At 34.0% G+C, this 13608-nt stretch overlaps 1 protein-coding gene across 1 annotated transcript; it reads right to left on the reverse strand.

Annotated features, from left to right (window-relative positions):
* Window positions 1–1000: 1000 nt before the first annotated feature.
* LOC102285441 (killer cell lectin-like receptor 5) lies at window positions 1001–12003 on the reverse strand. Its single transcript, XM_005898643.2, has 9 exons — window positions 11970–12003; window positions 11468–11584; window positions 9313–9411; window positions 8290–8409; window positions 7121–7192; window positions 6833–6984; window positions 4146–4249; window positions 1212–1377; window positions 1001–1116 (listed from the first exon to the last, which is right to left on the reverse strand). The coding sequence occupies exons 1-8, from the start codon at window positions 12001–12003 to the stop codon at window positions 1248–1250; spliced, it is 828 nt and encodes a 275-aa protein (XP_005898705.1). The 3' UTR covers window positions 1001–1116; window positions 1212–1247.
* Between the last annotated feature and the right edge of the window lie 1605 nt (window positions 12004–13608).

Genomic DNA, 13608 nt, shown 5'->3' on the forward strand with positions numbered 1-13608 from the left:
TCCATAAAGAAAACTAAGTGCACGGGACCAGAGTAGTAAGAAGAAAACTAAGAAAGAACAAAAGCTGTTAAAAGTAAAATAATATTGTGTCCAAAGATGACAATGCTGCTGCTGCTGATAATGTGTCAAGAAGAATGAAATAAGTACTCAGTAAAATTCTATTAATAGATCAAATAGCATGAAATAAAATATTTTATCTCAGAAATAACATTTTGAAATAAATTGAATTTATGAATTAAACTTACTGCTTAAAAGAGACAGATAAAAAGATTCAAAGTGGGTGAATGAGTGAATAACAGATAATTAGTGTCAAACAAAAGCAGTACCAATAAAGAGGAGAAAAGAGAAGATGAATAATGACATTCTAAGATGATTGAGAAGTGAGAAAGTACATAATCAGTGTAGAAGTTTTGCTCAAGTACAGTTACTGTGAAAAGAAACCTATAAAAGGAGTGATTAGAAGACATGAATATAACAAATAGATAGAGATGTATGGGTGTATTTATGGATTGAAAGTAATGCTCTTTAAGTGGAAGTGGTTGCATGTAGGCAACGGAGGAATTAATGACGTAACAACTTGAAACTGTGGGATTTAGGGGAGAACCGACCCAGCTTCTATTTAAAAATAGCCTTCGGCAGGAAGTTTAACTTTTCCACTAAGATGAGAAACAAGAAATTAAAGATGTTAAATGAAACTGATATATTGAAAATCTGCTAGGAAGACTTTTGCAAGCAGTTTTGAGAAACAGATAACTTTAGCAATTTGTTTTAATTAATTTAAAAAGTTTTCTGCCTTTTATTATTATTATTCATATTTCTTTGTATTTTTTACATTTTTGTATGCTATGTTGTAAACCGTTTATCACTTATATTCCCCACTATATTTGTTTTACAGGATTATTTTCATAGGTCACAATTGAAAATAAATAAGTAGATTTTTAAATATAAAAAGACTCCTAGAGACTAAGTATTTATGACAAATATGTTTATTAATTCATTTGTATAATTCTCAAAAAATCAAAAGGTTCTGAGTGTCTATGCTTTGTGTGACACTCTGATATTTTTGCTTTAACTCTAGACTCTGGATTCTTCTTTCATGAAGTCATTTATCAGTTTCTGCCAAAAACAAAAAAAGTTATGAATAACATAAAGTGACAGTAGAATAAAGACAGTCAGATTGTGAATCTGGAATGTTACTGAGATGTGCAAACCTCATCAGTTTTCTTTTAACCTTCTTCTTCTGAGTTTTAAGCACAGACAGGCTTCTCACACAGGCACGAGGAAGACATGGTGCAGTTATCTATGCCAACAGTGTGCACGCCTGCATACACACACTTCCCCTGGAAATCCATACTTGGCTTCGGTAGACGCCACTTGCTGTGTTCAAATAAAGTAACATTACTTTAGAACATGATGTGTGAAATTTATTATACCTGGCACTGTAGGGAATTCGTGGGAGTAAAGGCACTCACTCTCCCTCTTTTCAAAGAACTCACACGATGCCATATACACAAAGAGATAGGCATATGATAAGTAAGTTTCACAAAATGTGTTAATTATTTCTAAGTACTGGCTTCCCTGATAGCTCAGTTGGTAAAGAATCCGCCTGCAATGCAGGAGACCCAGGTTCGATTCCTGGCTCGGGAAGATCCCTTGAAGAAGGGAAAGCCTACCCACTCCAGTATTGTTGCCAGGAGAATTCCATGGACAGTCCATGGGGTCTCAAAGAGTCGGACAGGACTGAGAGACTTTCACTTTTACTTTATTGTCCAAAATGTTTGTTCATTTTTTTTTCTGTAACAGTTTATGGAAAAATCAGAACAAACTTTTGGCCAACCCAATATTTTATATGTGGGAAAAGGTACACCTGCATAAAGAAGAAGAGACTGGTCCAGTTGGGAAAATTATGACAATAGCAGGAAAGACAGGACATATGATCTGGGATACAGAATTAAGTTTAAGTATAGATCAGCACAACTACAATATTGTAAAGTAATTAGCCTCCAATTAAAATAAATTAATTTTAAAAAGAAAACACACGCATGTACAGTTGCAGCTGGAATGGGAATACTTTACTTGTAAATATGTTAGATATAAAAGCTAGCCAGAATTACTAACAAAATTTAGAATATATATATATATATATATATGCATGCATGCACGTTGTCACTTCAGTCGTGTCCGACTCTGTGTGACCCCATAGATGGCAGCCCACCAGGCTCCTCTGTCCACAGGATTCTCTAGGCAAGAATACTGGAGTGGGTTGCAGTTTCCTTCTCCTATATATATATATATTCTAAATTTTGTGTGTGTATACATATACACACATATACATATATTTGTGTGTGTGAGAGACCATGTGAATGTATGTGTGTACGGATCCTTGAACAACGTGGATTTCAACTACTCAGTTCTAACTATATGAAGATTTTTTTCAATAGTAAATCCTACAGTATTACAGGATCCATGGCTAGTTTAACATGTAGTTTTAAAGGGCCAATTAAAACTTCCAAGCAGATTTTCTTCTACATGGAGGAGTTGGTGCCCCTAACCCCCACCCCTGCTCTACATTGTTCAAAGATCAAGTGTATATGTACTATGCTGGGACAGTTGCCTCTGTTCTGATACATTCATCTTACTTCAATTTATAAAATCACCATTGGTAGAAATGCTAGTAGGCAGATGCTACCAAACATTCTGGTTGAATTTAATCCTTTACTAAAGATCTAGAATATAAGGAATATTTTAGTTCAATGTCAATAAAATGACTTTTCATCCACTCTAGAGCAAAACTGGTTGTTTAATACTATCTGAAAAAAAAGACAAAGCTTATTTACTGAATTGCTAAAGGCATAGTACATTTTTTTTAAATACCAAAGGAACTAGAAAGAAATTCTGAACTGTGTTGGGAAAATTAAATTGCCAAAATAGTTCATACATTATTTCATTTATTAATTCAACATATCTATTGAATGTTCTATGTTCCAAACATTGTACAAGGTTTGAAGTAGAGGAAACCTTTCAACTCATAAAATTCCTATAATTAAAATGATCGACCATAAAAGTCAAAATAGATTAAAAATTTGATGCATTAGTACAGCAATTTCAGGAAAATATTCATATATGTTTACACACAAAATATTCGTAAAAACTATGAAATATTTAAGGGACATATATGATGACTAAAATTATTTAAATATTAAATTCTAGTATATGATGAATGATATTAAAACCAGTGATAAAAAATGAGTCGTTTAAGCAGTGCTCTGAAAAGTGATTGCCTAATTGAAATATACATAGAGAGACAGATATAATTACATCTACATTTGAATACTCATGTACATGCCTCAGCTTTCTCCTTCACACCTTTATGTGTTAAGATACATTTCAAATGAGTTAAAAAAAATCTAATTTTATTTAAATGTTAATCATCTGTTTATGTGATAGAAGCAAATAAACTTAAAGAGCAAATTATTAAAGGAAAAAACTGGAAAGCTGTGCCTGCAAGAGAAGTTACAAACTATATACAAGAAATCTTAAAAGAAATAAAAAGATAAATAGGATAAAACTGTCAAAAGAATTGACATTAAAAGTTAGAAGAAAAACAGCCTTACTAAACATCAGAATAATATAACCTAATGGAACAAAGTAAAAATAATTGGCTATCAAGATTATCAATCTTATTCTCTAAGATTGGCACATGGTGATGAAAGAGCTTGAAATATTTTTTCCTGACATAGTTGTCTAATGCAGTGTTTCTGAATAACAACTGAAAAATATGCCTTTAAAACCAAAAAATAGACCTAAATTATTTGTATGAGAAATGACAGTTCTATGCTTGTTCCCAATAAAAATACCAGAGAGGTACTCAGATTCATACTTATGATATTCTTTCCCATAATCATATTTCTTACCTGAAATTGTAATCATTCAGGTCATCTAATAATAAGGATATACTTACACTAATTTTAAAATATCTAAATGACTTAATTATTTATAAAGTTGCTGACAATATAATATGAAATAACAAAAGCGAGAAGTAAAGAGGACTAAATTTTGTCCCTAATAATCTCTATTTCCTCAAAACTCTTTAGGCTAGACATTGGAAAAGGAGTAAGGCATTGGATTATTTAGTAGAAACTTACAGGCCAGAAGGAAGAGAACCATCCTCCCACTTCCATTCATTGTCCTTTTCCTTATAAGACAGGCCAAGCCAAGTTTGGTTTACTGCAAGTAACTTCAGAATACACTGCATGGAAACAGAATGCACAAAGCTATTAACACCAGAAGTCCATTAGACATAAAAATACAGAACTTGTGTCTCAGTTCAGTTCAGTTCAATCACTCAGTTGTGTCCGACTCTGCAGCATTCCAGGCTTCCCTGTCCTGTGTCTAAAGAATCATAAAAAAAGAATCTAAAAAACTGGTGTCTAAAGAATCATAAAAATAATGCAGTATATATATGCCCACTGATAAGTGAAACATTGAAAAAATATTTGAGTTCTTCTTCAACCCCAAAAATAAAATAAACAAAGCTAATCATTTTTTTTGTTTGTTTTTTAGCTTAGTCCCAGTAATGAAAAGGGTATTATTTTCCCAGTGTATTTTAGAAATATTTAAGTTGCAAAAAGAAAGGGCACAGTGTTAACTGTTTTTTAATTCATATACTTTTTTAAACTTACAGATATTAAAAATTTTTTTTTTTCATATTTATTATTTTTTTAATAATTTTTAACATTTTTAAATTTCAGGTATACACATGCTCCCCATCCTGAACCTTAAAAGCTTCTGCACATCAAAGGAAACTATTAGCAAGGTGAAAAGACAGCCTTCATAATGGGGGAAAATAATAGCAAATGAAGCAACTGACAAACAACTAATCTCAAAAATATACAAGCAACTCCTACAGCTGAACTCCAGAAAAATAAATGACCCAATCAAAAAATGGGCCAAAGATCTAAATAGACATTTCTCCAAAGAAGACATACAGATGGCTAACAAACACTTGAAAAGATGCTCAACATCACTCATTATCAGAGAAATGCAAATCAAAACCACTATGAGGTACCATTTCACACCAGTCAGAATGGCTGCAATCCAAAAGTCTACAAATAATAAATGCTGGAGAGGGTGTGGAGAAAAGGGAACCCTCTTACACTGTTGGTGGGAATGCAAACTAGTACAGCCACTATGGAGAACAGTGTGGAGATTCCTTAAAAAACTGGAAATAGAACTGCCTTATGATCCAGCAATCCCACTGCTGGGCATACACACTGAGGAAACCAGAAGGGAAAGAGACACGTGTACCCCAATGTTCATCGCAGCACTGTTTATAATAGCCAGGACATGGAAACAACCTAGATGTCCATCAGCAGATGAATGGATAAGAAAGCAGTGGTACATATACACAATGGAGTATTACTCAGCCATTAAAAAGAAAACATTTGAATCAGTTCTAATAAGGTGGATGAAACTGGAGACTATTATACAGAGTGAAGTAAGCCAGAAGGAAAAACATAAATACAGTATACTAACGCATATATATGGAATTTAGAAAGACGGTAACGATAACCCTGTATACGAGACAGCAAAAGAGACACTGATGTATAGAACAGTCTTATGGACTCTGTGGGAGAGGGAGAGGGTGGGAAGATTTGGGAGAATGGCATTAAAAATTTATTACACAAATACATGCACTTGGTTTTAGAAGTCAAGTGATGCTAAATATATATATATATATATATGTGTGTGTGTGTGTGTGTGTGTGTGTGTGTGTGTATAGTCATCCCTCCCTCACTAAATGCCTTTCTCCAGAGGCAATTATCTTCTCCTGTTTGTCCTATGACTTCCTATTTTACAAAGGCAGAATTTTTAGTCTCATGCTCTATTTTCTCACCTCCTGTCTCTTTTTGATATAGTTACTTCACAATTTTTAGCTTGTGTTTTAATACTTTTACCAGGTTAATATTATTTTTTTCTGAGCCAAATAGTAAGTGATGATATAACAGAAAAATTTCCATTTAAGAGGACACCACACCAATATATGAATCACTTTATTATTTGACCATTTGTTCAACTCTGTGCCTGTTTTTAGAGCTTGAGATATATCATGGAACAAAAATGTGAAAAATCCCTGCTTTGGAGGGTTGTGGGCCAGACAGAAGTCAACAACATACATATAAATAATATGATATATAAGAAGGTGACAAGTGCTATAAAAATTAAAGCAGGGTAAGAATGCCTACAAGTGAAGAGGAGAGGCTGAGGGGTGGGGTGGGCTCTGATACACAGGTTGCAATTTTAAGTAGGTGTCAGGGCAGGTCTCATTAAGAGGCTGACAAGTGTATAAACAGCTGAAGGAGATGAAGTAGTTCACCATGGTTGTATCAGAGAGAAGACTATTACACGCAGTGAAGTGAAAGTGTTAGTTGCTCAGTCGTGTGGAACTCTTTGCAACCCCAAGGACTATGTATAGCCCACAAGGCTCCTCTGTCCATGGAATTCTCCAAGCAAGAATACTGGAGTAGGTTGCAATTCCCTTCTCCAGGGGATCTTCCCAACCCAGGGATAGAACCTAGGTCTCTTACACTGCAGGCAGATTCTTTACCCTCTGAGCCACAAGGGAAGAGGGAACAGCAAATGCAATGTTTCCGCAATGAATGTGTGCATGTATGTTAGGAAAGAAAGGTGGAGCACTCAACGGAAAGATGAATGGAAATGAAACAGGAGAGCTCCCCTTACCCTGATTTCAGAGCTGCCCGTGAGCTCTTCCTTCCACTGGTGGCTACTACACATTTATATCCCAGAAGTAAAGAATGAAATAGAATCTCACCATCAATCTACTCCTTTCTGTGTTTAAAAATGTAGCATTCCAAAAGACACAAAGATCTGAACACTCTGACCAAGAAACTGTTTTCATGGTCTGGTAGTAGCAGTGGTCTCTGTGTTGTACCCAGTGACTCAGAGGAGATCCACACCCGTCTCCTAGGAAAGAAAATATAACTCAGAGCCCACAGAACTTCCCAAACAAGGCCTTATGTCCTCACACTCCCCTGCTTAAAAGAATGAGGTCATTATTAAAAATTATTGTCAACTCAGAATTGTCTCACTTCCAAATTACCTCCTTTTGCCTTTAGTTCTTGTAGAGCCTCAGTCATATTCTTATTCTGGTTTTGGAGCTTCTCTAGGATTTCTATATAAGACAACGAGACTTAACATTAGAGATGACCACACATTTCATCCGATTTTGTACTATTTGAAGAGTCATAATAATAACAATGGTCAACAGGCACAGTGTACAAATAGTTTTAGTCCAGTTCCCTTCCCTACTTAATTAGCTTCATCTCTGCCTGAAATAATCAGGTGCTTAGAAATTAGCATTTTAAAATGCAAAATTTAGTGATTATAGTCAGCAGTACTGTATTATAAGCTCAAAATTGCTAAAGGAATAGATCTCAGTTATTGTCAACACAAAAAATGAAATGACAACTTGTGTCATAATAAAGGCATAAGCTAATGCTATTATAGTAACCATATTGCGATATACAAATGTTTCAAAACCACACATTGTACAGCTCAAAATTACACAAAGTTATGTGTTAATTACATTTCAATAAAAAAAAAAAGAAACCAGGTTTTTAGCATGATGAATCACTAAGGGATTCTCAGGTTGTTCATTTAATTATTCAATATAGGTTCAATATCTCAAAGGAAAAAACTAACATTTTAATGCAAGGCCTTTGTAAAATACTTATCTACACTATTTTTGTATTAAAATTTAATTAGCATAAAAGAAGCCTTATGATAATTATTATAAACACCCCCTCCTTAGGAGGCACTTACAAACTATGACAATGCCATTGATTTCCAGATATTTGTATTCTTCCATTTTCATGCTCCCTGAACATTTTGCACATACTTCTCCTGCACACTTTGAAACTTTTGTTTATGTTTGGTTTATATGTTTTCTCTAAGCTTCCCAAGGGCAGGGTTCATATTGTATTTATCATTGATCACCAGCCAAGTGGCTGGCACCTGGTGTGCATTGAATAAATGTGCATGCTTAACTGAGTGAACAAGTTAGTTAACTAATACAAGAGGATACATTTGGTAAATATGAGACTCCTGCAGTTTCAGATCAATGAATTAAAAAAAAAAACAAGAAGCCATCAACACCACTATGCTGCTGTATAAACTCCTTTTTTATTATATAACCAATCATTTTATGGCTGCAACAAGAAAAACAATCTAGCATTCTGTAAAGATAATTTGTTCTAGTTCTAAAATTACCTTTATTTTGGTCAAGAAGTTTTTGAACCTGAATAAATTTTTTCTCTTTGTTTTGGAAAGACTCATTCCATTGGTTAAAGCTCTTCATCTTGCTCTCTGATTCCTGAACACTTTGAAAGTCTAGAACAAGAATTCCAGATAAATATAAAACACATGCTCAGTTATGAAATGGTAGAGAGACTGTGAAGCTTAATTTTTTTTTTGAAGCTTAATTTTTGTAGCATATCCTTAATAAAGTTCCCAACAAATGTTTTAACAACTATAATAAGATATTTAGCTAAATATGTTTTCATTTATCCACTGTTACTTTTAAGGTCTATACCTAAATCTAAAATATCATCCTAATTCCTTGTAAGATTGAACGTATGCTTATATTAACAGAACAATGCTTCAGCTGAATTAAAACAGATGACAATGAGACTTGACAAAGCCAAGTCTCAAATAAATCTTTTGGCATCATGACTTGATGCAATGTGTAGAATTTCACTTTCTAATCAAATCTTAAAGTTCTGAATTTCAAACTAACGTTATCAATGTGAAAACACTATACTTAAATAACTAGTTGTGAACAATTTTAATACTAATTAAAATATTCTGTTCATCTAATTTATGATGCTGGAGAAATGGGCAGTATGAAGAAATTGTAAAAGAAGTTACTTTTTATTTTCAGAGTAAAGACGTTACATATTCACTGAGCTTGATATCTTAGTAGGTTGTAATCTTCAAAATAATCTTCAAAATAATGATTCTGTGATTATAGTAGTATAATCACTACTATTAATATCTTCTGCAGTAATTTCAATCATATAATCTCCTTGGGAAAAAATGATTATTGAGAACTCACAAGGTTAAATTCATTCATAAAATAAAAAATGTAATATTTTTATATCATTTTTTTCCTGTTCTTCATTCAGTATGGCAATAAAACATTTACCAAAAACTATTATCTGGAAATGATTTAAAGAAACATGATAATCGGACAAAGAGTCTATTATTTCTTTTTCTCCAATTAATTGGACTTACACTGGTAACCAAAGAATCCACACAGCATCAAAAGCAGCAGGCTGAAGATTCCCAGGATCACAGGAATTATTCCATAGAGAGAGAAGGAAAAACGAGAAGCTAAGAAACAGAGTGAGTGAAAAATCAGAGATAAAGTAAGCTCCTGTTATTTGAAAGATTAATATCATTATTTTAATATTATTGTTTAAGTGCTATATATTTTATGAAAAATAATACCCAAAGTGTGAATTACTATAAACTATTAGGCTGAATAAGAGAGGAAAAAGTATTTTAGAGGATTTACAGAAAATAATTAATGTAGCAGACCTGATTTCTATCCTGAAAGGCCCGCTTACAAGGTTGGCCATGGCTGGGATCTGGAAACCTACATTTCAGTAGAGTTTCCACAACCACTAATTGATAGTAATGGCTCACCTTGTCTTCTCTGTTTGTACAAACAATGTAGCTTTTGCTTCCCTTTGGGAAGTCTGGAATTTTGTTACATGCCAACCAGATGCTACCTATGGGATTAACCCCCTAATAAATACTCTGAACATTGATTCTCTAATGAGTTTCCCTGGTTGTCAACATTTGACACATTGTCATGATGTATTGCTGGGGGAATTCCTGTGACCTGTGTGACTCTACTGGGAGAGGACTCTAGGAAGGTTGAGCCTGGTCTCCCCCACACTTCACTTCATGCACCTTTTCCCTTTGCTGATTATGTTTGTTATCCTTCCATTGTCATAAATCTCAGCTACAAGTACAACTCTATAGGGTCCTGTGAGTTCTCCTAGTGAATCATTAAACCTAGGCATATCTTTGGGGACTTACAGTGCAGGTAAAAAATTTACATACAGGTATTATTAAAATTAACCTTAAATATTAGGTACAAACTTTTAGTTCAGACTACATTACCCTCATTCATACAATCAGATACAGAAATGCTTATCAATATTAAATCTGTGCTATTATTAAGATAGAACTCTTTTTTTTTCACTTGATGACTTGTAGTAGATTCCCTTGATGTGTGCATGCTAAGTCACTTCAGTCGTGTTGGACTCTTTGAGACCCTATGGACTGTAGCCCATCAGGCTCCTCTGTCCATGAGATTCTCCAGGGAAGATACTGGAGTGGGTTATCATCCCTCCTCCAAGGAGTCTTCCTGACCCAGGGTCCCTGAATCTCTTACATCTCCTGCATTGGCAAGCAGGTTCTTTACCACTAGCACCACCTGGGAAGCCCCATTCATAAAGAATTACAGTAAATCTTAGTGACTGTTTTAAAGGGACAATAGTTGGTTTTAGATGAAACAATATCTATAATTTATTCAATTTCACAAAAGTATATGCTTCATCCCCACATTCTAGAAATTAAACTTTCAGAGATCATTGTTAATAGTTTTTTGTTGGTAAGTTTATTTCCCTCCAAAACAAATGTATAAACTCTAGTGTAAAAAAAAAGTATTTTTTTTTTGTACTTCAAAAATAAAGAATTGTACTTTTGAAACAAAATGAAAAGCTGCCATATTAGAGAATAGTTATTTTTATAACTAATATCCAAATCATTTATTTAACTTTCTGTATAATATAACCTGGTGGTTATCAACCAGAGGAAAGTTTAATCCCCAGAGGACAATATTAAATATTTGGAGACACTCTTGATGTGATTATTGAGGGTCAGGTAGTACTGACATCTAGGGCATAGATGTCAAAAAGATGCTAAACATTCTACAATCACTAACCAAGAGTCATCTAGCCCAAAATGTCCTTAAACCTGAGGTTGAGAAACCCTCCTCTATTAAATTATGTTGGTTAATTATGATCAAAAAGAGGTATCATGTAATAGGGTTTTATCTTTGTCTTTTTTACACATTTTCTGAGTTTTAAACCTTGATCAAGTTCTCTGTTTTATGTAAGAAAACAATTCTAAATGTGGACCATGGCTTCTTCCATGTTTAACTATGCTCCTTCATATATGAAAACGTCAAACCGCTGTCAGAAAATACGCATTTGTTTTACTCCTAAATACACGTTCTAAACATTCTCATCTCTATATTTTTTCTAAATTTTAAAATTTCTAGATAGTAACAATTAGAGAAACATAAAATGGAAGGTGTACCTAAAGATAACAAAAAGAGACCATAAATGAATAAACTCTAGTGTGTCTACTTTACCGTTCACGTTGGTGTGCTCAGGAATTGGGCCCCATTCATCCTCAGGAGGAGGAGGAGGAAGGGCAAGAGATGGTTCCAAGTCCACAATAGGGATGGTCTCTGTCTGCTCTGTATTTTCTTTTAACACAGAAAATATATCATAACTTTACAACTTTGTAAAACAAATGAGATTAGAATTTGAGAACAATTACTATTTCCAAAGATCCCTAGAAATACAAATATTATAGAAATAAAATCAAAGATACTCAAACCACATTTCCACTCAACAGCCCAGCTTTCCTAAAAGTATTTAAGCTGGTTGCTTACACTTTGGACCGAGTCAAGAAATAAGATAATTATTTTTTAAAATATGTTTAAAAGCAATCTTTCAGGTAATCTGGGAAATGTTAAAAATATAATGCTCCTAGAATAATTATAACTAGCATTATATCAAATAAAAACCACCAAAATTGTATTTTCATTAAAATGGCATAAGTCATTTAGGTTTAAAAAGAAAAAATACCTGGAGGTTGTTCACAGTCTGAAGCATCTGACATTCTAGAGCCTTTTGGATTATTTATTTATCCCAAGTGTGAAGAAGAGCTTACAAAGATGTTGGCAGGTGAATGAAGAGTTATCTCTTCCACTTTCTTCCTAGAGTTGATGAGAAGATCAGACATAGTCTCAGGTGGGGCAGCTACTTACAGTTGTATGAAACTAACTAAATTTGGCAAAAAAACCGCAGAGGAAATGTGAATCTATAACTGGATATTTTCTAATAGATATACAGAAATAAAGTCATCCCTACTTAACTAAACTATATACTGCTGCTGCTACTGCTAAGTCGCTTCAGTCATGTCCAACTCTGTGCGACCCCAGAGACGGCAGCCCACCAGGCTCCCCCGTCCCTGGGATTCTCCAGACAAGAACACTGGAGTAGGTTGCCATTTCCTTCTCCAATGCATGAAAGTGAAAAGTTAAAGTGAAGTCGCTCAGTCGCGTCCGACTCTTAGCGACCCCATGGACTGCAGCCTACCAGGCTCCTCCGTCCATGGGATTTTCCAGGCAAGAGAACTAGAGTGGGGTGCCATTGCCTTCTCCAAACTATATACAACAAGCCTTTAAGTATCATCTGGTTTGTTTAGGTAATAGTCCATCGCTCCAGAAATTAATTAGGAAAAGCCACTACCATAAATAACACAACTGAGTATTCTAGAGTGAAATGTTTCATGAAACTTGAGTATGAAGTAAGGGAAGATACAAATATAAGGAAACTAATTAGAAAAAGGAGTAACACTGGAAATAACATCTATTCGTTAAAGGTAGATTTAAACGACTGCCTATATAAAATGGCACTTGAAGATGGAAATCACAAAATAAAATCTGCACGTCCACATAGTGACAGATTGGCTTAAAGTTTTTTGATACTACCCCCACCCAACTTTGTTTCAAAGGAAAAGCAAATTCTATTCATATAAATATGGTTGGGTTAACCACCGAAATCAACCTTTTACTCTTCACTGCTCAACTGAAAAAAAGTTCAATATTTGCAGTGGGAATAAATAGATAATGTACACAAACAAAAATAGACATAAGATTTTTCTCATTGGGTTTATAACCTCATAGAAACCAATGTATGTTCAAGTCTGGTTGAAACCACACAAGATACCTCAGATACAGGCAGTGGTCATGTTTCCCATCCTCCTGTGTCCAGTTCAGATCAAATGGTTTTACAAGTAATCCTAAAATAGACCACATTTTATCGTTTAATGTATGAAAACACAAGATTGGTTGACTAAAAAGAATATTATAACCTTACTCTTCAAAGATCTCAGTAAAGCCAGGGATGGAGAAAGCAGAGACTTCATAAAAAATATTCTACACTGACTTTCTGCCTATATTGTAATTCAATTTTATTTTGTTTACTTTCTAACTCTAAATTTAAAAATATGATTATGTTGCTTTGGGTCAGGATTCAGATAAGTTGGAAAAAATAAAAAGTATTAATCATTAATGTGTGAATATCACTTATAAGCCAATATGAAAATATTATATGGACATACACAGTATCCTATTCTTGGGTAGTTCTATTATATTAGCATGAAGTAAATTTTATTGTACTATAGCCCTGTGATATGATTAACCACCTCTCCACTTGGGTG

The sequence above is a fragment of the Bos mutus genome, chromosome 5 (genome assembly GCF_027580195.1).
Source record: "Bos mutus isolate GX-2022 chromosome 5, NWIPB_WYAK_1.1, whole genome shotgun sequence".
Lineage (NCBI taxonomy): Eukaryota > Metazoa > Chordata > Mammalia > Artiodactyla > Bovidae > Bos > Bos mutus.

What these genes read in the sequence shown, in the direction of transcription:
- LOC102285441 (XM_005898643.2), bottom strand. Translation starts at nt 12,003, where the DNA reads ATGTCAGATGCTTCAGACTGTGAACAACCTCCAG. An exon ending in AGACTGTGAACAACCTCCAG is followed by an intron (nt 11,585 to 11,969) that starts GTATTTTTTCTT and finishes CTGTGTTAAAAG; the next exon opens with AAAATACAGAGCAGACAGAG. An exon ending in TGGATTCTTTGGTTACCAGT is followed by an intron (nt 8,410 to 9,312) that starts GTAAGTCCAATT and finishes TTCTTGTTCTAG; the next exon opens with ACTTTCAAAGTGTTCAGGAA.